The sequence below is a fragment of the Canis aureus genome, chromosome 7 (assembly GCF_053574225.1).
Source record: "Canis aureus isolate CA01 chromosome 7, VMU_Caureus_v.1.0, whole genome shotgun sequence".
NCBI classification, from domain to species: Eukaryota; Metazoa; Chordata; class Mammalia; order Carnivora; family Canidae; genus Canis; species Canis aureus.
The window spans coordinates 54896159-54921700 of record NC_135617.1 but is presented as its reverse complement, the minus strand read 5'-3'; the positions used below and the strand labels follow the sequence as shown (position 1 = coordinate 54921700).

Here is a 25542-nt window from a genome sequence, read left to right as displayed (position 1 = left end):
AATTATATAGATAAAATAATAAAAAATACTAACTACTAAAATCAAGAAATGATAAGATCAGAAAATATCTAGAAGTATTATATAAATATATCTATTGAATCTATTCTAATACTACAGACTTCATTTAATGTATAAATATGTAGCGTATTAACAGATAAATAATTTTAACTGATTCATATTGACTATCTTTTGTTTTGCAACACACATGGGGGATAGTAGTTAAATGTCATGTTTGGAGCTCATATTATTATGAAAAATTTGCATATTGAGCTCTTTAAGTACAGATAGCTGAAGGACACACATGAAGACTATTCATTAACTTTCCTTAGCAGAGTATATTTAAACAGGCATTTGTAGTGAATTATTATGGGACCATATCCAGCTCTGAACAATCTCTAATTTCTCATCATTACTAATGGATCACACAGTGTGCTCTTGTGGGCTTCTGCAATCACCTTTATCTGAAATTGATCTTATTATATAACCACAGTTGATAGGGTAAAAGAGTCCACTTGCCCTTCGCTGAAACAATCAGATGATCTCTTCTAGAAGTTGTTACTCATATCTTGATAACATGTAAATTTAATGTCTAAGGAAAAGACATATACCAATAATTAGACTAAAAAGCTAAATACAAGAACACTTCAATTTTTCTGTTTGCTTAGTCTTAATACTCCACAGTATTTCTGCTCTAGCATTCTAAATATACTCTTGAATTGTTGAAATAAATATCCTTGTTTCTTTGCTTATGCTGACTAATAGCACGAAGCAAGACTACTGGCAATAACTTTCAATTTAGACATTCTATTAATGAAATATAAATTTATTTAAAAAATATAACAAAAATTTGTGTGTGCGTGTAATGATTTTAGGTATTGGCTAAATGACATTTATCTCTAAAGTTCTGCTTAACTGAAGTGAAATATTTATTTGAGTTTTCTTTTATATGGATTGAGAAACTGAGTTATGAAGAAAGATGTATTTCTAAAGGCTTTGTGAAAAACCAAGCTGCATAATACATACTCATGACAATAGTGACAAATATAGAGATACTGAGTCAACTTTCTTTTGGGGCATGATGATATTCCGCAGCCAATGAGATAAGAAGTGGCCCAAACAACCTGTAATGATAAAGAGAATATTTAATTAATAATTTGACTTTTGCTAAATGATTACAATATTAATATTGTTATCCGGGGTTGAAAATAAACATGCTTGTTTTTAGGATGCCTTAAACATGGCTTATTAGGAAGTCCTAGAAACAAAGATTTCCATGTGTCTGGATAACACACACATATGTACACTTATTGGCTGTCCTTGATCCTGGTTGATTCTGTTATCAAATCTATATGAAAAATCAGGTAACATGATGAATGCTGCTTGGTGATTATATAAGAATCAAAGCATGGGAGGAACTTTACTCGATCAGAGAATAGGCATGGTATAGAGTTGAGAATTGGCCATCGAGGCTAAAGAACTCAGGTTCAAATTCTATCTCTATCACTTACTGGTTGTATGGTACTTACCGATTTACTTTATGTTTTGAAATTTCTTTTTTTCTAATTTGCAAAATGGAATAAAATAATACTATCTTCTACATCCTAGATGTATTGTGGAAATTGAATAATAAATTTTTTAGGTGTTTAGAAGCAGAAATATTAAGTTACCATCTTAATGTGATGGAACAAATGGTCTGGTTGTAAATAGTGGGGTTAGTCCACCATTATCTAAAAGAAGTAAACAGTAGGAATTGAAGTTACAAATTTGTCAGATTTTTATCTCTTTGGATGATCATTTTATTTTTATCCACTGTTTGATATTTAAATTATATGAATAGAAATTTTATAACATTCTTGGATTCCTAGAATGTATCTTTTTGTACAATAAGAATGCTATTTGCTAGTCTTTTATTTAGAACATTTGCATTGATGTCCATAAATGTTTAAGTCTATGATTTTTAACTAGGCAAATAGTCTTGAAAAAGCAGAACAAAAAAAATAAATAAAGCAGAACAAAGCTGGACGTTGTATGCTTTCTAATAGCCTTAAGACAAAACTATAGTAATTAAAACAGTGGTACTGGACAATAAACATAAATCTAGGAAATAAACTAGAGCCCAGAAATAAATTTTCATAAATATGGTCAAAAGACTTTCAACAAGGGTGCTAAGACAATCCACTGTGAACAGGACAGTCTTACCACAAATACGTTGGAAAAACTAGATGTTAACATGAAGATAAATGAAGTTAGATCTTACCTTCCACCATATAAGAAAAAAAAAAAACCTCAAAATGGATCAAACACCTAAGTATAAGAGCTGAAACCATAAAAACTCTTAGAAGTAAACATAAGGAAAACACTTCATGATATTGAATTTGGCAGTGATTTCTTGCATATGATGCCAAAAGTAGACAGAAAAGACAAAAATACATTGATAAATTGGACTTTATCAAAATTTAAAACCTTTCTGCTTCATAGGATACTATCATTAGAGTGAATATGCAGTCTATGTACTAGGAATTAATGTTTGCAAATCATATGCCTGCTAAAGCATAGATACCTAGAATATATAGAGACCTTTTACAACTCAACAACAAAAATCCAAATAACTTGATACAAACCAGCAACTCTAATTGGAGATGGAACCTCTATGGAAGTAATTTAGGTTAAATGAAATCATGAGTGGGACCATGATATGATAGGATTCTTGTCATTATAAGAAAAGGCACCAGAGTGCTGGCACTCATGCTCTTACTCTTTCTCTCTCTCTGCAAGCATGCACAGAGGAAAGGAAATAAAGTTTCATGAAAGGACATAGTGAAAAGAAGACAGGAAGAGAAAAACACAAAACTATGCTGCAGAAGTTCACAGACTTCCAGGCTCCAGAACTGTGAGAAAATAAATTTCTGTTGTTTGATCCACCCAGCCTGTGGTATTCTGTTATGGAAGTCCAAGCAGACCAATACAGCATGGATGTGAAGAAATCAGAAATTTCATTGCTGTTGGAGATGTTAAATAATGCAGTTGTTGTGAAAGACAGTATGCCCATTCATCAAATAATTAAACAGAATTACCATATGATCTAGCAATTCTACTTCTGGTGTATACTCATAAAATTGAAAGCAGGATTTGAACAGATATTTGCACACCAATGTTCATAACAGCATTATTATCAACAGTCAAAAGGTGGAAACAACCTAAATATCCATCAGTGGATGAATAGGTAAACAAGTGGCATACATATACAGTGGAATATTACTCAGCCTTAAAAAGGAATAAAATTTTGACATATGTGAAACATGGATGAACATCAAATGAGGATATAATGCTAAGTGAAATAAGGCAGACACAGAAGGACAAAAATTGTATGATTCCAGTTATATGAAGTATCTAGAGTAATCAAATTCATAGACACAGACAATAGAATGATGATTGCCAGAGCAGTGGGGTGGATGAGAAGTCATTGTCTAATGGGTAGAGAGTTTTAGTTTGGGAAGGTGAAAAGATCTGAAGATATGTGGTGGTGATTGCTGCATAACAATTTGAATGTAGTTAGTGCTACTGAACATTAATGCTACATAATTTTAAAAAGATTAAAATGGCAAATTTTATAAAGTATATTCATATATGCATATATAAATAATTATTATGTGTTATATAGTGATAGATATGTACATTAAAATAATTTGTGTATATGTTTTATGCATATATACATATAATCTTACCATAATAACAAATAAAAAATGTAGAGGATTCTCTGTATTATAAGGTACTATAGTTTTCATTCTTTACAAAGATTTAAATGCAATTTATAAGTGACATTGATGTTTTACGATTTCATTAATTCCCCAAAGTCCAAATTTATAAAAAAGACTAAACAGTTAAGCAGCTTTTCCAAGTCATCTATTGAGGGAATCACATTTTCTTGTGTTCCAAATTATAACAGAAACTCAGTGGGTCAAGTGTAAGTTTGTGATAAGTGGGTAGAATGATTTTCTCAGCTACCTATTTCCCATGCATACTTATAGCCACTTAAACAATGTGTATATTTGCAAGTATGCAGGTTACCTGAGTATAATGCTGAGTATAATGCTCAATGTCACTGTCCATTGGTGTCCATTCCCCATACTTGAAATATTCAGATTCATTGTACCAGATTTTAATTACATTTGACCATGAGATAGGATAAGTTGTCATATGCATGTTTTCTCCACAAAAAGTATCTAAAAGGGAGAAAAAAGTCTGGATCATACTCGAAGAAACTTAGAAATATATTACAAGGATATTTTGTTCATTTTCATTTTACAAATATTTCGTTGGTCATCCAAGCAATGTCTTTTTTTTTTTTTTAAGCAATGTCTTATAAAAGAAAGCAAACTCAGCTGTGTCTCTGCTGGCATTCATCTTTCTCATTGATGAGTGAATTTTTGATACTTAAATTTGGTAAGAAGTTGACAGCAAGAGATGATGTGCAAACTTGGAAATCAGGTCAACATTTCAGTGTCTGCCACTTCCAAGCTGTTGAGGAGGATGAATCCCATCCAAGCAGCCTATGGGTTGTAACAGGACCCGTGACTTGAAAACAGCTACACAGAAGTATTCATTATGCAAAGACCTTGAAATAAACATTTGTTCATTTAGCCATCCACTTGTGATGTGGGTTCTTGATAAAAAATGGTATTCAGGAATGATCTACCTTTCTCTGGGGCAGGAAAAACTCACACTGCTTATTCATGGGTCAACAACATTGGGCAAAGATGTCCAATAACCTGTAAATATGGAAGTTTCATTAATATTTTAAAAATATTTTGTAATAAGGATCTCATAAGCGTTAATAATGTCTCCTTGTGTAGGAGGTACTAATAGCTTTACTGGAAACTAACAGTGATCCACCTAATATATATACCATGAGATGGAGACATTTTTGATCACCTTTGTTCTCATGTACAGCTCAGTAGAGTTGAATAGAACTCACCTTTCAACTGTATTAGTATTTCAGAGCCAAAGATAACCCTAGGGTGATATTGTGTGTAGCTGAAAAAACTATGTAGAGTGGAAAGCTTCTAGTTATCCAGTTGTCCACCAGTTATCATTGTATTACTCAACTATTCTGTAATATTGAGAGCTTTGATTCTTGTTTCTGACCATCAGAATCTGGAATTTGAAACTTGAATACCCAAATTTAAAAATTAACAAGAAAGGAGCTCAGTGGGCCACAATCCACTGCTATTTATGGGGCCATGTCATAGACTGAATGACTTAACTTACCCTTGCCAGGTTACTTAATAATCCTTAAGGACTTTTGAGTATGGAGGTGAGTCATGTAGACATATACCTACTTGTAATTCGCCTCTTAAGTGAGCTGCTCTCTCTTAATTCACACTGCTTTGACAACACTCTGGCGTTTTGTGCAGCTTCTTCACTCCAATTCTACAGTGGAAGAGTAAAATAGAAGCACTTGGTCTTATTAGCATTTTCATTACAGTATTCTAGTTTGTTCTTTCTAAAAATCCATGGCTAGCAATATCCTCCATTTTATAAGCTAACAATTTAAATAATTATATTAAATGTCCTGATTGGAAGGGGAAGATAAAACCTTTAACTCACTATGTTAACCTTTGAATTTACAAAATCAGAATCAAAATCTGATAATAACATTCATATATACATTCTCAGAAGTGTGAAAGAGCTTAAGTAAATGCTTTCAGTAAAACAGATCAGGGTTGGAAATCCATTCCATTATTTATTAGTAGTTTTATTTAATCTTTTTGAACCTCTTCTTATTTGTGAAATGTGACCCATCATTCATGCCTAATGGTTTGTTCTAAAGTTTTAATGTAATAATTCATGAACTGCAACTGTGATATGACAAATCTTATACTATGTGCTCAATAAATAGACAATGGCTATGTATTGTGTCACATATCTCCATATAAAATTATAAGTAATAATAAATAGTAGCTCAAACTATATGCCAACATCTGTTACCAATTCTGTATGTATATTTTTCTTATTTTGACTCACAGCAACTCTACAAGGGAAGTACTATTATTAGCTCCATTTGCAAATGGGGAAACTGAGGCAGAGAGATGTTGCACTATTTCTCAGGATAACACAACCAATAAGAACCCCCAGAAGAATGAGAATCTAGGTTATTCTGTCTTCGTAATATGTGCTCTTAACTCTTAATGTGTGTCAATTGTGCTGAGTTGAAGCATTTTGTCAGGTGTATCCCCAAGTAAGTTGAAAGGCAGAAAGTGTTTCTCACTAGTTTGGGGACTGACAAATGTTCTCCCTAACACTTTATAATCTACACATTGTGTACATCCACTTAAAAGACTGTCCCATTATCTGCATACAACACATCACCAATAAAAGTTGTAGACTTTGTTTTTTCACTACAGACTTTGACACAAATCATTCATTTACTCTTTAGAATAAGTTTGGATGACACTTTTTTTTTTTTTTTTTACACCTAGTACTAAAGTCCTAGCCTCAGCAATCAGGCAACAAAAAGAAAAGGCATTCAAATTGGCAAAGGAGAAGTCAAACTCTCCCTCTTTGTAGATGACATGATACTGTACATAGAAAACCCAAAAGACTCCACCCCAAGATTGCTAGAACTTATACAGCAATTTGGCAATGTGGCAGGATACAAAATCAACGCCCAGAAATCAGTGGCATTTCTATACACTAACAATGAAACTGAAGAAAGTGAAATTAAGGAATCAATCCCATTTACAATTGCACCCAAAAGCATAAGATACCTAGGAATAAACCTAACCAGAGACGTAAAGGATCTATACCCCAAAACCTACAGATCACTTCTGAAAGAAATTGAGGAAGACACAAAGAGATGCAAAAACATTCCATGTTCATGGACTGGAAGAATTAATATTGTGAAAATGTCAATGCTACTCAGGCAATTTACACATTTAATGCAATCCCTATAAAAATACCATGGACTTTCTTCAGAGTTGGAACAAAATCTTAAGATTTGTGTGGAATCAGAGAAGACCCTGAATAGCTAGGGGAATATTGAAAAAGAAAACCAGAGCCAGGGGCATCACCATGCTGGATTTCAAGTTTTACTACAAAGCGGTGATCATCAAGACAGTGTGGTACTGGCACAAAAGCAGACACATAGATCAATGGAACAGAATAAAAAATCCCAGAAGCGGACCCTCAACTTTATGGTCAACTAATATTTGACAAAGCAGGAAAGACTATCCACTGGAAAAAGGACAGTCTCTTCAATAAATGGTGCTGGGAAATTGGACAGCCACATGCAGAGGAATGAACCTGGACAATTCTCTTACAGTAGACACAAAGATAAACTCAAAATGGATGAAAGATCTAAATGTCCCTGGGACAGGAGAGCCCAGGACAGGAGAGCCCGGGACAGGAGAGCCTGCCCCAGAGAAGCAGGAACTTTAACAATCCGCACCGGACTCTTCCCGGAGGGAAAGGTGCTCAGCGGGGAACACGGGCAGGACCGCAGGAGGGCGGTGGGGCCCCCAGCCTCCCGGGGTCACTAACAGGAGGTGCCCGGGGGACTGCGCCCCATACCCCGGGGCCCAGCGCGGTAAAGGGCTGGAGCGCCCGGTGGGGCCTCAGGGAGAAGCCGGGGGTCGGGGGGGCTCCGGGCGGAGGGGGCTGCCCCTTGCTGCCTTCGGGAGCTGCAGCCCCACGAGCGATGCCAGCAGCGCAGGCCCTGGACCAAAGGCGCGGGGGACACAGCCCAGGATCCTGTGGTCCCCCCGGGACAGGCGGAGGCGGGGAGGACACAGGACGGTGAGGACGTTCCTGCCACAGCACCCCCGAGCTGTGCAGGTCAGCGCCCCCCGCCCGGGAGCATCCAGGCCCCTGCGGACTGGGAGCTGCGGGAGTTACTGCCGGAGCTGACTCCAGGGCTGGAGGGCTGGACGCCGCCATGGGGTTGTTCTTCCTGGTGTCACCCTGTGCCCTGGGGGCGGGGGGCGGGCACCAGGGAACAGGGGCCTCATGGGGTAACCAGCTCCCACTAAGCCTGGCACCCAGTGGGGGGAGGCGCAGCTCCCCTGGGTGCACACCCCTGAGAGTCAGCACAGCAGCCCCTCCCCCAGAAGACCAGCTGGAAGGACAGGGGAAGAGCAAGTTCTGGACCCAGCAGTGCTGGAAAGCTCCAGGGGAAGTCGAGGGATTTACAGTATAAAGAACTAGAGGGTACTCCTCCTATTTTTTCTTCCTTTTTCCAGTACAACTCCTTTTTATATCAGACTATAAATTTCCAATTTGTTTTCTTTTCCCACCTTACTACAATATTTTACCAGCTTTTCATTTTGAAGATTCTTCCTTTTTGACTTTCATATTTCTACGATTACAGGTCCTAGATATATTTTCCACTTCTAGAGTCCTTCAATATACCCAACTTAATTTTGTGAGATATACAAGATATGTTTTCTTTGTTGTTTTGTTTTGTGTTTTTTTTGTTTGTTTGTTTTGTTTTCTCTGCCTCGTTTTGTTCTACACCGGTGGAAGTTAATATCTTCTAAAACATGACCAGTATGCACCCAGAACCAAGTGGTATACGGTGCTGGTTCATTCTGTAAGATTCTTCAGTCCCATTCTGTCCCCCTCTTTTATCTCATTTAGGTTTTGGTGGTCAATGTTGGGGCTTTCTACAAGTATTTCTGGTTTATATAAATTTGCAACTGAGCATCTTCTAACATACAGAACTTAATACACTCAGAACCAAGAGGATCACCCTGTAGGACCCCACAGGTAAGCTACATTCCCCTCCACTACAACTTTGTCATCACCATCTCCCAGTGCCTCCCATTTTCTTCTTCTTCTTTTTCCTTTTATCTTTTTCTTTTCTTATTTTTTCTTTTTTCTTCTTCTTTAGGATTCTTGGCCTTTTATTTTTTACTACTTTGTTGTAAAATTTGTTATTCACATTAGTGGCCTTTGTGTTTTATTTCATTCTGATCTTTGTTTTTCAATTTCTTGTCTCTGACCTTGTCAGAATCATCTAGGGTAAAATTTACATAGGTTGTGGTTGATACTCTTAATTCAGCCCACTCATACAGCCACTCTACACTGAGCAAAATGACTAGAAAGAAAAATTCGCCACAAAAGAATCAGAAGCAGTACTCTCTGCCACAAAGTTACAGAATTTCGATTACAATTCGATGTCAGAAAGCCAATTCAGAAGCACAATTATAAAGCAACTGGTGGCTCTGGAAAAAAAGCATAAAGGAATCAAGAGACTTCATGACTGCAGAATTTAGATCTAATGAGGCCAAAATTAAAAGTCAATTAAACAAGATGCAATCCAAACTGGAGGTTCTAATGATGAGGGTTAATGAGAAGGAAGAAAGAGTGAGTGACATAGAAGACAAGTTGATGGCAAGGAAGGAAGCTGAGGAAAAAAGAGAAAAACAAAAGACCATGAGGAAAGGTTAAGGGAAATAAATGACAGCTTGAGAAGGAAAAAATCTATGTATAATTGGGGTTCCAGAGAGCAGCAGGAGGGACAGAGGGCCAGAAAACATATTTGAACAAATCATAGCTGAGAACTTCCCTAATTTGGGGAGGGAAACAGGTTCAAATCCAGGAAATAGAGAGGTACCCACCTACAATCAATAAAAACTGTTCAACAGGTCAACATTTAATAGTGAAACTTGCAAATTCCAAAGATAAAGAGAAGATCCTTAAAGCAGCAAGAGACAAGAGATCCATAACTTATATGGGGACAAATATTAGATTAACAGCAGACCTCTCCACAGAGACCTGGCAGGCCAGAAAGGGTTGGCAGGATATATTCAGGGTCCTAAATGAGAAGAACATGCAGCCAAGAATAGTTTATCCATCAAGGCTCTCATTCCGAATAGAAGGAGGGATAAACAGCTTCCAGTATAGACAGAAACTGAAAGAATATGTGACCACCAAACCATGTCTGCAAGAAATATTAAGGGTGACCCTATAAAAGAAAGAGGAAACCCAAAGAAATAATCTACAAAAACAAGGACTGAATAGGTATTATGGTGACCCTAAATTCATATCTTTCAATAGTAAATCTGAACATGAAGGGGCTAAACGATCCCATTAAAAGGCACAGGGTTTCAGAGTGGATAAAAAAGCAAGACCCATCTATTTCCTGTCTATAAGAAACTCATTTTAGACCTAAGGACACCTCCAGCCTGAAGACGAAAGGTTGGAGAACCATTTACCATTCAAATGGTCCTCAAAAGAAAGCAGGGGTAGCCTTCCTCATATCAGAAAAATTAAAGTTTATCTCAAAGACTGTAGTAAGAGATGAAGAGGTACACTATATCATACTTAAAGGATCTATCCAACAAGAGGACCTAACAATAATAAATATTTATGCCCCTGATGTGGAAGCTGCCAAGTATATCAATCCATTAATACCAAAGTAAAGACTTAGTTAGATAATAATACACTAATACTGGGAGACTCCAACATGGTGCTTTCTACGAATGACAGATCTTCTAAGCACAACATTACCAAAGAAATAAGGGCTTTAAATGAAACACTGGACCAGATGGATTTCACAGATATTTACAGAACTTTACCTCCAAATTCAACTGAATACACATTCTTCTCAAGTGCACATGGAACTTCCTCCAGAATAGACCACATACTGGGTCACAAATCAGGTCTCAACCAGTACCAACAGACTGGGATTGTCCCCTGCATATTTTCAGACCACAATGCTTTGAAACTTGAACTCAATCACATGAAGAAATTTGGAAGAAACTCAAACACGTGGAGGTTAAAGAGTATCCTGCTAAAAGATGAAAGGGTCAATCCAGAAATTAGAGAAGAATTAAAAAGATTCATGGAAACTGTGAGAATGAAGATACAACCATTCAAAATCTTTGGGATATAGCAAAAGCAGTCCCAAGAGGGAAATACATCGCAATACAAGCATCCTTCAAAACTTCACAGAATTAGAGAACTCACATACACAAGTTAACCTCACACCTAAAGGAACTGGAGAAAGAAAAGCAAATAAAACCTACACCAAACAGAAGAAGAGAGTTAATAAAGATTCGAGCAGAACTCAATGAAATAGAAACCAGAAGAACTGTAGAACAGATCAACAAAACCAGGAGTTGGTTCTTTGAAAGAATTAATAAGATAGATAAACCATTAGCCAGCCTTATTAAAAACAAAAGAGAAAAGACTCAAATTAATAAAATCAAGAATGAAAAAGGAGAGATCATACCAATACCAAGGAAATACAAATGATTTTAAAAACATATTATGAACAGCTATATGCCTATAAATTAGGCAATCTAGAAGAAATGGATACATTTCTGGAAAACTACAAACTACCAAAACTGGAATGAATAAAGAGAAAACCTAAACAGGCCAATAACCAGGGAGGAAATGGAAGCAGTCATCAAAAACCTCCCAATACACAAAAGTCCAGGGCCAGATGGCATCCCAGGGGAATTCTATCAAACGTTTAAAGAAGAAACAATACATATTCTACTAAAGCTGTTCCAAAATGGAAAGGGACGGAATACTTCCAAACTCGTTTTATGATGTCAGTATCACCTTAATTCCAAAACCAGACAAAGACCCCACCAAAAAGGAGTAATTGCTGACCAATATCCCTGATGAACATAGATGCAAAAATATAAACAAGATCCTGGCCAATAGGACCCAACAATACATTAAGAAGATTATTCACCATGACCAAGTGGAGCTTATCCCCATGATGCAAGGCTGGTTCAACATTCATAAAACAATCAACGTGATAGATCATATCAACAGGAGAAAAAACAAGAACCATACGATCCTCTCAATAGATGCAGAGAAAGCAGACAAAATACAGCATCCATTCCTGATCAAAACTCTTCAGAGTGTAGGGATAGAGGGAACATTCCTCAGCATCTTAAAAGCCATCTACGAAAAGCCCACAGCAAATATCATTCTCAATGGAAAAACACTGGGAGCCTTTCCCCTAAGATCAGGAACACGACAGGGATGTCCACTCTCACCACTGCTATTCAACATAGTGCTAGAAGTCCTAGCCTCAGCAATCAGGCAACAAAAAGAAATAAAAGGCATTCAAGTTGGCAAAGAAGAAGTCAAACTCTCCCTCTTTGCAGATGACATGATACTGTACATAGAAAACCCAAAAGACTCCACCCCAAGATTGCTAGAACTCATGCAACAATTTGGCAGTGTGGCAGGATACAAAATCAATGCCCAGAAATCAGTGGTATTTCTATACACTAACAATGAAACTGAAGAAAGTGAAATTAAGGAATCAATCCCATTTATAATTGCACCGAAAAGCATAAGATACCTAGGGATAAACCTAACCAGAGACGTAAAGGATCTATACCCCAAAAACTACAGAGCACTTCTGAAAGAAATTGAGGAAGACACAAAGAGATGCAAAAACATTCCATGTTCATGGACTGGAAGAATTAATATTGTGAAAATGTCAATGCTACCCAAGGCAATTTATACATTTAATGCAATCCCTATCAAAATACCATGGACTTTCTTCAGAGAGTTGGAACAAATCATCTTAAGATTTGTGTGGAATCAGAAAAGATCCTGAATAGCCAGGGGAATATTGAAGAAAACCAGAGCCGGGAGCATCACCATGCTGGATTTCAAGTTTTACTACAAAGCTGTGGTATCAAAACAGTGTGGTACTGGCACAAAAACAGAATAGAGAATCCAGAAATGGGCCCTCAACTCTATGGTCAACTATTATTCGACAAAGCAGAGAAGACTATCCACTGGAAAAAGGACAGTCTCTTCAATAAATGGTGCTGGGGAAATTGGACAGCCACATGCAGAAGAATGAAACTAGACCATTCTCTTACACCAGACACAAAGATAAACTCAAAAAGGGGGAAAGATCTAAATGTGAGACAAGATTCCATCAAAATCCTAGAGGAGAACACAGGCAACACCCTTTTTGATCTTGGCCACAGCAACGTCTTGCAAGATACATCTATGAAGGCAAGGGAAACAAGACCAAAAATGAATTATTGGAGCTTAATCAAGATCAAAAGCTTCTGTACAGCAAAAGAAACAGTCAACAAAACTAAAAGACAACCTACAGAATTGGAAAAGATATTTGCAAATGACATATCAGATGAAGGGCTAGTATCCAAGATCTATAAAGAATGTATTAAACTCAACACCGAAGAAACAAACAATCCAATCATGAAATGGGCAAAAGACATGAAGAGAAATCTCACAGAGGAAGACATAGACATGGCCAACATGCACATGAGAAAATGCTCCGCATCACTGGCCATCAGGGAAATACAAATCAAAACCACAATGAGATACCACCTCACACCAGTGAGAATGGTGAACATTAACAAGACAGGAAACACAAATGTTGGAAAGGATGTGGAGAAAGGGGGACCCTCTTGTACTGTTGGTGGGAATGTGAACTGGTGCAGCCACTCTGGAAAACTGTGTGGAGGTTCCTCAAAGAGTTAAAAATAGACCTGCCCTATGACCCAGCAATTGCACTGCTGGGGATTCTAAAAGAGCACCTGTCAACTGTAAGTGCAATACATACATCAGGTACCAACACTCACAATGCAAGAAGGCCTGTGATAGCTACTGACTTATATTGTTTTGTTTCAAAACCCTTTTCTATTTTAAGATCACCAAGAGATAAATTTCAAAATAATTTTTTTATTCACTTGCTTCCCACTCTTCATCATTTACATGAGGAAGCTATCCTTGGGAATCACTCTCCAGAGCCAGTGTTATTTCTAGGCCAGTCCAAGGTTAAAGGGACTAGGATAAGGTTGCCCAAAACCTGAGAGATTCTTCTGGGAGATAATATATATGCAGTGTATCACATAGTACTCTTGAGACTTTCCTAAATTTGTTGTTTTATAGCACTTCGTCTGCTAACACACCAGGTTTATAGTTGAAAGATAATTCTCTCTTTTTATAAGCTGCAGGGGAATTGGGAAATATGTTTGTCAATATTGTTTTATCCACAGCACCACCTGACGTAGAATCAGGACATTTTGATTCTCAGATGAGTGTCTAGCCTCTGGGATGCTGCCCAATGAAGACAGTTATGAATTGCCTCTCTAACTTAAAGCTTGCTATGCTGACAATACTGGCAGCAGCAGCAGCTGCAGTTGGGAGTTTGTAGTGGTCTCCACCCCAGACTTTCCAAATCAGAATCTCAGAAGGTGGGGCCCAGGGGAATGTGCTTTACAAGTTCTTCAAGTAATTCTTAGTATGCTCAAGTTTGAGAAGCACTGTCCTGGGGTAAATTATAAATGCAGTTGGACTGCCTGAATTGGAATTGTTGCTCTGTCATTTAACAACTATGTGATTTGGGGAGAGTTGCTTACCACCTCTGTGTCTCCATTTCTTCTTCTGCTAAGTCATAGGTTTGTTTGGGAAGATCAAGCTTTTAGTATACTGAAAGTGAATAGAACTTAATAAAAAGTAAGTAAATACTATTGCTATTATTAACATTGTTGTTGCTGTTGAATTAATCTTACCATCTTCAGCATGTTGCTGGCTGATGGAACTACTCCTCTCCTGAGGGTGTTATGTACAGTCAGGATTTCTTCTTGGACAGTTGCCAATTCAGTGAGGAGTGTATTATATGGAACTGAAGCTAGTTTTGCCTGTGATCAGAAAATTATTTATTAGTCTTACTTCTTTTATGTGTAATTCCTCATGTATGTTACTTATAGGCCTATATCAATATGAATTTATAATTTATGTTGAATAGACAATAATATTTAGCATTTAAAAATTTACAATTGCTCAAAGGATTAGTTTCCATTTCTCTAGTGCTAGTCTTGTGGGTTTCTTTTTTTTTTTTTTAAGAGTTTATTTATTTATTCATGAGAGACACACAGAGAGAGGCAGAAACATAGGCAGAGGGAGAAGCAGGCTCCTAAGGGAGATCACGCCTTGAGCTGAAAGCAGATGCTCAACCACTGAGCCACCAGTGTCCTATCTTGTGAGTTTCTGAATGTCATCTGACATTATATAAGTACCGGATATTCTGTGATTAGGGTTTTTCAAATTTGTAATTGGTACCTTGGGCCATCTTAAAGGACTTTTAATCAAGCAATATAAACCACAGTGGAAGGTATCTTGATATCACACCTTTACTGACTAACTCCTTTTCTTGGCTCCTATCCCACCCCATTTCCTGCAGATGTTCTCTTTGCTTCCTAGATAAATCACTTGCACTTGAAAAGTGGCTACTGGGGGATCCCTGGGTGGCTCAGCGGTTTAGTGCCTGTCTTTGGCCCAGGGTGTGATTGTGGAGTCCTGGGATCAAGTCCCACATCAGGCTCCATGCATAGAGCCTGCCTGTGTCTCTGCCTCTCTCTCTCTCTCTGTTTCTCATGAATAAATAAATAAAATTTTAAAAAGAGAAAAGAGGTTAAAGGATGTGTCTAACTTAAGATATTAATTATTGAGTACAAAGCCTCGTGTCTTCAACTCAGATTCTACCTTTTTGTCTTATTGCATATGAAAAAACATTCACATTTGCATACATATGTATAAGTATAAAATAGAATTCAGATCAGCTACAATCCAGAATTCATGAGTATTATTTTGTTTACCCTTCATCTTGCAACTAAGAAGAAAACTAAACAGCCTTAATATTTTAGGTTAGTATTAATTGCTATAAAGAGCAGCTTCTTGTGCGTGTGTGTGTGTGTGTGTGTGTTATATCACATGCACTTCATTACTTTTGTTTAAAAAGTAGCAAAACATATGTAGTATAATTTGAGTAGTATCTATTCCTCAAGTACCATAGGGCTATTAGTAATTTCTGAATGGATAGGATCCAGTACCAACCTTGCTTAATTATAGTAGTTATTGTCATTTATTTTATATCAACATAAAATAGGAATGGGGAAAAAACATAAATATGGAATCCAGAAGATCCCTCTAGAGACTGTCTCTTGTGGATATTATTTCCTCAAAAGCATACTCATGTGGTACTATTTTGCTCCCTACTGCAAGAAGCTCTGGTCTAGACTAGAGGAGAAGTGGGGAACCACAAGAATCCCTTTATCATTTCCAGATTATTACTTTCGTCCGCTCCTCTGAACTCTGCTCCAGGGAAACTCACAACATATTCCTCTACCATCTCATACCTGAACATTTATTCCCCTAACATTTTCCTGTCACTTCTTCTTATTCATTGAAATTGGGTCTCCTGAAACAAATTCATCTTGTCTACTTCCATTTTGGTAGTTAACTCAAGGGATTTCAGCATTCACATGGATGATTCCAGCCATCTCATATCTCAGGCCTTTGAATTCTTCCTCTCTTAAACCTCTTCTCCAAGTCTCTTTAGTCTCCACCATGATGGTCACAATCTACATCTCATAATCACTCCAAATGCCAAATTACCTGGTCAAACTTTTCCCTATCTGATCATGATTTCCTGCTTTCCAGATAGCTAAGGTCATCACTCTATTTTCAACATAATATAGCATTCTAGTTCGTTCTTCATTTTCTCTATTTTCAATATTGTCTTTTCTTTCTTTTCTATTCATGTTCTCTTATTTCAACAACTTTCTTGCTAAAATAATGAATACTTTTCTGCTCATCGTCATTTAAGAACACTCCCACTTTGGAAGGGATCAAAAATTTCCCTGCCTGCACAGAATAAGATAAACATTGGCAGATAAATATCCCACAAAATGCCAGATATTGGCATATCATCCCAAATCCTATGTCTAATCTCAAACTGTCCCTGAATTTTGCTCATCAATTCTACTAATTTATCTGGTTAACTCACTTTGTCTTCACAGTGTTATTGCAAAACTTGTGCACTCAACCCAATTACATTAACCTCTCTCAATAGATTCTGGTATTTCCTCCTTTCCTCAGTAAAGAGATGCTATCTGAGGGCAGCTGTTTCAACTTCTCTTGGCCGGTCTACCTATAGGCTTCTATCTGTTCTCATTCTTTCCTCCTTATCTCTTGTGGTACTACTGAACAGATTATACTTTCTTGTTTTTTTTAAACCATTTTATTGAGGTATAATTAACATGTGAAAGCTATACATGTTTAATGTAAACAATTCAATGAGTTTGGGTAAGTATACACTTATGAATCTATCACCACCATCAAGACAAGCAAAAGATAAACATATCAATATCTCTCAAAGTTTCCTCCTGCCCTCTTTACAATTAATTATTATTATCTTGTGTATGTTGTAAAAGCATTTAATATAATATTTACCCTCTTGGCAAATTTAAAACTGGATTTCCACATGCAAAGGCTTGAAATTAGACTCTTATGTCACACCATACATTAAAATTAACTTGAGGGATCCCTGGGTGGCGCAGTGTTTGGTGCCTGCCTTTGGCCCAGGGCGCGATCCTGGAGACCTGGGATCGAATCCCACATCAGGCTCCTGGTGCATGGAGCCTGCTTCTCCCTCTGCCTATGTCTCTGCCTCTCTCTCTCTCTCTGTGACTATCATAAATAAATTAAAAAAAAATTAAAATTAACTTGAAGTGGATTAAAGACTTAAATGTAAGACCTGAAACCATAAAACTCTTAGAAGAAAAAATAAGGAAAAAGTTCCTTGACATTTATCTTAGCAAGCACAGACAATAAAAGAAAAAATAAACAAGTAGGATTGTATCAAACTAAAAAGCTTATGCACAGCAAAGGAAACAATCAGAAAGATAAAAAGGCAACTTAATGAATGGGAAAAATATTTCAAGCTATATATTTGATAAGGAGTTAATATCCAAAATATAAAAGGAACTCATATGACCTATCAGCAAAACAAAACAAAACAGCAAAACAAATAACTCTCTAAAAAAAAAAAAGAACCTAAACAGACATTTTTCCAAAAAAAAAACATAAATGGCCAATATATATATGAAAATGTGGTTAACCTCATTAATCATCAGGGAAATGAAAATGAAAACCATGATATATCACCAAATACCTGTTAGGATGGCTATTATTAAAAATAAGATTTCAAGTGTTGTTAGGATGTGGAGAAAAGGGAACCCTGTAAACTGTTAAGACATAATGGGAAAGTGACCTAAATTTCTGTGCCTCACTCTTCTAATTATAAAATGTGAATAATCGTCTTTACCAAGTTGGGTTTATATGAGGATTAAATGAGTCACTCTGTATAAAAGCTTAACATAGTGTTAGGAAGGAGAATAAGTGCAACATAAAGACTGATAAAACCATAATCATATCCAGAAAATATAAAGTAATATGTATTTCCTCTTCACCAAGGAAAGAATTGGTAAAAACTCATGTAAGCAAATCAATCTCTGATTGTTTGGTGAAGGATCTGGATTCTTTGGCGGGTTCACTGGCTGTGGTTTGCCAACTCTTGGTCTAGAAAGTTGTAAAGCAAATTCTAACTTAATCTGCCTGCAATAATTAAACTGTCATACAATAGGGGAGATAAAATCAATGTGGTTCTCAAAAAAAAAAAAAAGACATAATGGAAAATATGCCATAATGGAAAATAGTAGGACAGTTCCTCAAAAAAATTAAAAGCAGATCATTCTTTCAGAAACTATTTCTCTCAGCCCCGGTGGTGCAGTGGCTTAGCGCTGCCTGCAGCCCAGGGTGTGATCCTGGGGGCCCCGGATCGAGTCCCACATCGGGCTCTCTGTATGATGCCTGCTTCTCCCTCTGCCTGTGTCTTTGCCTCTCTCGGTCTCTATGAATAGATAAATGGAATCTTAAAAAAAAACAAAAAACAAAAAACAAAAAACACTATTTCTCTCCAATGTTATTTACTCCATTTTCTTCCACATTTCCCCAAATCTCACATTACTCATTATTTTTCCATTATAATTAATCTCCTATTACTCATTATCATTCCAACCATTTTTTTATCCTTTCTGTTGGCATTTATTCATGATAATGTTGCTCGTAACTTAAACAAACAAAACTCTTCATTTATCTCACTTCCCTATTGCATCATGGACTTTCTACTTTTCTTCCCTACCAAAATTCCTGAAAAATTTGCAAGTACTGACTGTCTTTAATTTCCCACCCTCTAAGTAATATTGTCTACATTCATCCTTCCCCTATGTGTTCCACTAAAACCAACGTTCTATACCAGGAATGGTATACCTCCTCCTTAAATAACTTCTTCCTCCTCCCATGCAATAAGCAATGTCTAGAGAAATTTCTGGTTGTCATGACTGAATTAGGATGAGTACTCCACCATCTTGTTGATAGAGGCCAGTGATTTTGCTATACATCCTTAAAAGGCTCAGGAAAGACTCCCTGAGAATTATTATTAATAAAATAATTATTCCATAACAAAGTGTCAGTAGTTCTGAAGTTGAGATACTTTGCTTTGAAACAACTCCTATTAAGGTCACTAACAAGTTTAATTTATAAATTCAATATTTTTTTACTGTTTCATTCTATTTGATCTGTTGGCTGCTAACTCCGATGCCTAAGCTCCCAGTGTAGAAATAGTCTTTCCATTTAAGGGACAACACATTCTTCTAATTTTTCTCCTATCTCTCAGACTTCTTGTTCTTCACCTGGACTGACGAGCTATAGCCTGGCCTCCTACTGGCCTTCTAGCCTTCAAATACATCCTATCACCTCTATACCTTCCTTCCTATTCCCCTATCCAGTCTTTCACAATTTATTCTCCAGTCATCCACCAGAGTAAACATTTCAAAATACTGAAATGATGGAGTCCCTTTCCTTTTAAAAGTCTTTCAATAATTTCTTAGAAAGAAAAACTATTTTTTTACAAGGCCTATGAAAACTCTGCTGACCTCTCAGCCTCTATTGAAGACATGCTCCCCTACTTTTCTTTAGTCTCAGTGATTTTCTTTTAATCATTGTAATGTTCCAGTTTCTATTCTGCCTTGGAATATTTGCTCAAGGCTGTTCTCTTCATTAGTATACTTTTTCAGCTTGCTCTACCAAGTGATGCCAGATACCAGGCTGTCTCCTCGAATGTGGGCTAAGTGACATACACCAGCCAAGTACTGATTAGGTCTGAAAGGCAAAAGTTGCTTTCTCACTTTCTTCTTTCTCTCTGATAGTGTCTATACTTCAGATTAGCTTTTCCTTACTGTGAAGTGTGAAGACACCCCCCCACCCCCAACAAACACACACTGGGGGAGTAAAATGGGAATAGAGCCAAAGGGGAGGAAGGAGAACTCTTTAAGATTGTACTTCCACTGTATTTGAGTATTATTGGTTATTGGATAAGAGTTCTACCTGGTTCTTTGGGGGAGAGGTGAGTGATAAAACCTAAATCAGTACCCCAATAGTCTGATGTATGTATATTTTAATTTATAAAATTAAATGTATATAGGTTTTAATTTATAAAGGTAAATGCCTCCCATTTTTGACTCCTATCTAGCACATGAAAACATAAAAATCACTCATTTTCTGTACCAAAGCTATTGACTTCAGTTCATCATAAAAATATTTTGGGTATTCTGAAAAAAATGTAATATTTTTGTCATTGAGGCTACTTAGAGGTACATATCATTGGGTGACCAAAAATATTAAGGACTTCTTCTTTACACCATTGAGTGTTTTGTTTTTATTTTGTGATTGGTGAAGTTCTTGTCTTTAATAAGTAGTGAGGGGCAGGCTTCATATATTGATTACAGGCTTACAGTTCCTCACACTTCTCTTCTTGCTATTCACACTTTCATTTTATATTTAATTTTGATGTGATAAATTTTTGTTACAGTCACAAATCAGATAGTATAATTGGGATATTTATGGAATACTTGCTTTTTTGGGTAAAAAACAAAACAAAACAAAAAACCCACAACAGTATTTTTCCCATTTAGTCATGAGGAATGCATGTTACATTATAAAGAAGTTATTCCTGCTCTACATTCTCAGTTTTTTGAATCATCCAGAGGAGCTATAATGAAATTGGCATGAGCCCAGGAAGCCAAACTGGTTAGGTTAACTTTCATGTTCTTCCACTTCCCAGTTATCTGACATTGGCCAATTACTTCCCTTCCCTGTGTTTTGGGTCTTTTCTCTGCAATGGGAAATTAAGAATAGTACTTGCTCAACATGGCCTATGGTGAGACCGAGGTGAATAATGGGCCAAGTGTCCTCACAACAGTGTCTGTAACAAAATGAGTTCTACAGGGATAGCTCTTATCCTTTTCTGGAAAGTAATTTTGAAACATACAATCCTCACATACTCTTATAATCGAAATAGGCAGGAAGCCAGCAGCAGCAGCCAAATACAAGAAGTATTTCATTGTCACCCCTGAAAAGAAAACATAAATTTAGATTATTGTCAACTTCTGGGATTGTGTTTTATAATAAACCTTTTTTTCAAACCACTTGTATGGTGTATTTGCATTTCCTGCAAAAAGAAATCTTCAGGATCAGGACAAAATTGAATATGTTAATCAGTGGAACCAACAGCGGAAGACAGAACTGTGGTGGGAAGGATAGATTTCATGTCTTAATGCCCAGAACCTTTGAATATGTTGCATTATAGGACAAAGAGAATTAAGGTAGCAGATGGAATTCAAATTGCTAATCAGCTGACTTTAAAGTAGGGAGGTTGGGGTGCCTGGGGGGCTCAGTTGGTTAAGTGTCTGACTATTGATTTCAGTTCAGGTCATGATCTCAGGGTCCTGAGATAGAACCCTACTTTGGGTTCCATGCTCAGTGGGAAGTTTGCTTAAGATTCTCTCTCTCCCTCTCCCAACTTGTTTGCATGACTGCATACATACATGTTCTCTTTCTCTCTCTAAAATAAATAAATCTTTAAAAACAAATAAAGTAGAGAGATTATCCTGGAATATCCATGTGAGCTTATAGGGTACTTACATTTAGAAGAGGGAATTAATGTCAGTGATGAATCATGAGAAAGACTGGACCCATCATTGCTGCCTTTGAAGACAGAAGAAGGGAACATGAGTCAAAGAATGTGAGCAATCTCTGGAAGTAGAAAAAGGCAAGGAAATGAATTCTTCCCTGGTGCTTCCTTGTTGAATCTTGATTTTAGCCTACCTGGTGAGACCCATTTGGACTTTTGACCTCCAGAACTCTAAGATAATAAATTTGTGTTGTTTTAAGACACTACGTTTATAGTAATTTGTTACAGTCACAATACGAAACTAATATGAAAACATAACAAGATTATATTTGAGTTCTCTATTGCGTATAGAGAAGAGATGTGATCATAGTCTTAGTAACTTATATACACGACTTAGAGATATTCTGTATATATGATCACTCTGCTAAGCATGGTTGTCATCGTGAGACAGGAAAATCAGAGCTAATATACACTCTCCTTTATTTCTGCTTGATAAGGTTTCTGACTATAGGTTATTAAATTTACTTAGTATAGGTTATTAAATTTGGTTAGCACCTTCTTTTAGCAATCTGCCAAGCTTATTCTGAATTCATCCTGCTGAGTGGAAAGCATTAAAAGCCAATAGTTTAGTTCATATTTTAAGGTAAAACTAAAAAACAAAACAAAACAAAACAAAACAAAAAAACAGATGGAATGACTTGTGCAGAATAATACACATGATGTGATTTGCTGTTTTCCTCAAGCTTCTCCTGCCCACTGCCAAAGAGGGGGATTCTGTAAATCAATTCTTTCAGGAAACATGAACACGCAGTCTCCTCTTTATCACTCTTTTTTTTTTCAACTCTTTCTTTCCCTTCTTCACTTTCTCCTTCTAAAATGTCATATACCCTCAAAACTTTTAGATTCATAGTAATATAGCAATATAAATCATGAAATATGAATTCCATTCTTTTACTTAATCCTCAAAACATCCAGTAAAACAGACATTTTCCCTCTGAATTAACTGAAAAAACATTTAAAAAGAGCTTCTGCAATATAGATTGATATATATTTCACAAACACATTAATATTTATACCCCACCCACACTTAAGTGTTATTATTCAAGTTGATCCCCATGATGAAGCTGTCTATAACTTCTGTTCTGTTTTCTGAGGGGAAATATGAGGTGATGGTGTGTATATTCTCATTGTCTTAATAGTTATAATTTTTTCTTAAGTATACACTAACATGTACCTTAATTATACCTCAAAAAAGCTGTTATAAAAGGTTTAAGAACTAAAAAAAAGTTACTTGTTTCACACCAATTGAACAATTGGCATTAATAATTTAGATTTTATCTTTCAAGTATTTTTTTTCCTTATGTACAAATTTAGTACTTAGATTTACACATAGAAAAATTTATATAAAATATTGTATCCTCTTTTTCCCAGAATTTCAATTATTATACTGTACTTCATTGTTATTATACCTTATGCATATTTTAAAACAAATATCAAGCCATTTTTAGGATTTTTTTAAAGAATAATTACAGGATTTGCACTCCAAATTTGAAATCAACTGAATTTTTTAGAGTTTTTTTAAAGATGACATAAATCTAATTTTTTTTCTAAGTGTACCTGATACATAATAGTGTTTAATAGATATTTAATAAATTAGTTTTGCACAGTTGAAATAACTGGCTAATTCAGACACACACACACACAATCTAATAATTCACTATAGTGCAATATAATAAAACTTATACTGGTCCTGGAGCTAAAATACTACAGTTTTATCCTAGGATCTCCTATTACTTATGATGCTGGCAAATAACACGAATTCTCTGAAAATCAATTTCCTTTTGTTTAGAATGAAATCCAATATGATGGAAATACAGATGGCATATCAGGACTATATAAAACAATCAGCTCTTTAGAGTTTAAAAATTTTTTTTTTCAGAATGCTGCAATCTGCTTAATGGGCTTCATAATCCAAGTTTAAGAGTATATCATATTTTATAAGCAGATTCTAATTAATTATGACAGAAGGTCTTTGAAAACATACAGTACTGCCCACGTTATTGTAAATATATAAATACACCTAAGATATTTTATATTCAAATATTTTATCTTTCTTCTGTGATAAACAAATTAAAAAATCATTATTTAATGGTATGAGATGCATAAGGAATTTGATACAATCCTGTATAGGGATGATTTAATGCCAGGATCTGTATCCTAAGCAAGAATTGAAAGCAATCACAAGATAACTATCAGGACTCTTGAGAATAATTATGGGAAAATTAGTGTCGATGGAAATCAGTTACCTTAGCATTTTTAGCTCCTCCAAGGAACTCTGACTTTTTATTTCAGTAGCATATAATTTATTAATTACTAGCTATAGCTTCCTTGGTGGCTGTGTAAAACATCCTTCATTTTCTTATTGATATATAATTGACATGCAATATTATATCAGTTTCAGGTATACAACATAGTGATTTGACATCTGTATACAGTATAAAATGGTCACTACAAAAAGTCATCTTACAAAGTTAACACAATGTTAACTATATTCCCTATGCTTTAATCCCTAAGACTTGTTCATTTCACAGCTAGAAATTTGTACTTCTTAATCTCCTTCACCCATTTCACCATCCCCACTCACCCCTCACGACCTCCCCTTTGGCCACTATCAATCTGTTTTCTATATCTACAACTCTAGGTTTTGTTTTGTTTGTTTTGGTTTTTAGATTTTGTGTAAAAGTGAAATCATGAAGTATTTGTCCTTCTTCATCTGACTTATTTCGCTTAGCAAAGGTAAGGGCAAACAAAAGCAAACTCAAAATTCAGGGGACTAAGCCAGAGGGTAAGTGCTAAAACAGAACCCTCAGGTCTTTGAGTCCAAGTTTTGGCTTGAGGTTTATGAATAGGTAAAATGTGCACACTCAACCAAAAACTCCTCAGAGAACAGAGGCTACAAGGAAAGGAGGAGGATACCTTTGTTTAAGAGTCAGACATACACTTGGAGCAACTGAATCAAAACATGAAGGTAAGGTTTACATTTGGGCATCAGTAGTATGTGAAGCATTTTTGGATGAGGATTGAATGCAGGTAACTATGAAGGTAATTCTGTTGGCCAAGAATTATTATGAAGTACAGATTTGGGGTCTGTAGAGACAGAATTTGAGGGTCAAGCTGAAGGGATGTAAACCACAGGCAACAGGCAGAGATTTTGGCAAACAGGGAATCCTGCAGAAGTAATCCTGTACGAAGGTGTAGACAGAGAGGTTAGAATTGGAGAGCACGTCTCAGAGGTAAAGTAGAGGTTGTAGGGGTGGGAAAAGTAAGTGCATCCAGAGTGAGAGGTTTTGGGGATCAAGACTGAGGCATATTCACTAGAGTATTATAACAGGATTGGTCCTATGGCCTGGACCAGGGCTATACCTCCAGAACGGTCTGAATGATTGTCCATTGCTTGAAGGACTGCAAACCTAGGAACCAAGTGGGTCATTTTAACCAAGGAATTTTAGATGCATAGACTCAGGGAAGGGCAGTTTTTCTGAACAGAAGTATTACGGGAACAGCAGATATATCACCTCCCTGACTTCAGTATCAGTACCTACTTAACACAATCATTTCACATGCAGTAGGCAATGTTAAGCCAAAACTCTTAAAATATTTTCAGATAATAATACCAGAAACTTGATACACTGATCATTTAAATTTGTTTTCCTTATATT

The 25542-nt window shown here is 36.3% G+C and overlaps 1 protein-coding gene across 1 annotated transcript in view; it reads right to left on the bottom strand.

The window, feature by feature from the left end:
- CRISP1 (cysteine rich secretory protein 1) overlaps nucleotides 1–25313 on the bottom strand; it is a 30765-nt gene extending 5452 nt beyond the window's left edge. The window contains exons 1-6 of the mRNA XM_077902610.1: nucleotides 25247–25313; nucleotides 21195–21262; nucleotides 14523–14651; nucleotides 5340–5430; nucleotides 4069–4223; nucleotides 1024–1121 (exon numbers count right to left, since the gene is read on the bottom strand). Of these exons, the coding sequence (XP_077758736.1) occupies nucleotides 1024–1121; nucleotides 4069–4223; nucleotides 5340–5430; nucleotides 14523–14651; nucleotides 21195–21262; nucleotides 25247–25313 (608 nt within the window). The remainder of the gene's footprint in view (nucleotides 1–1023; nucleotides 1122–4068; nucleotides 4224–5339; nucleotides 5431–14522; nucleotides 14652–21194; nucleotides 21263–25246) is intronic.
- Between the last annotated feature and the right edge of the window lie 229 nt (nucleotides 25314–25542).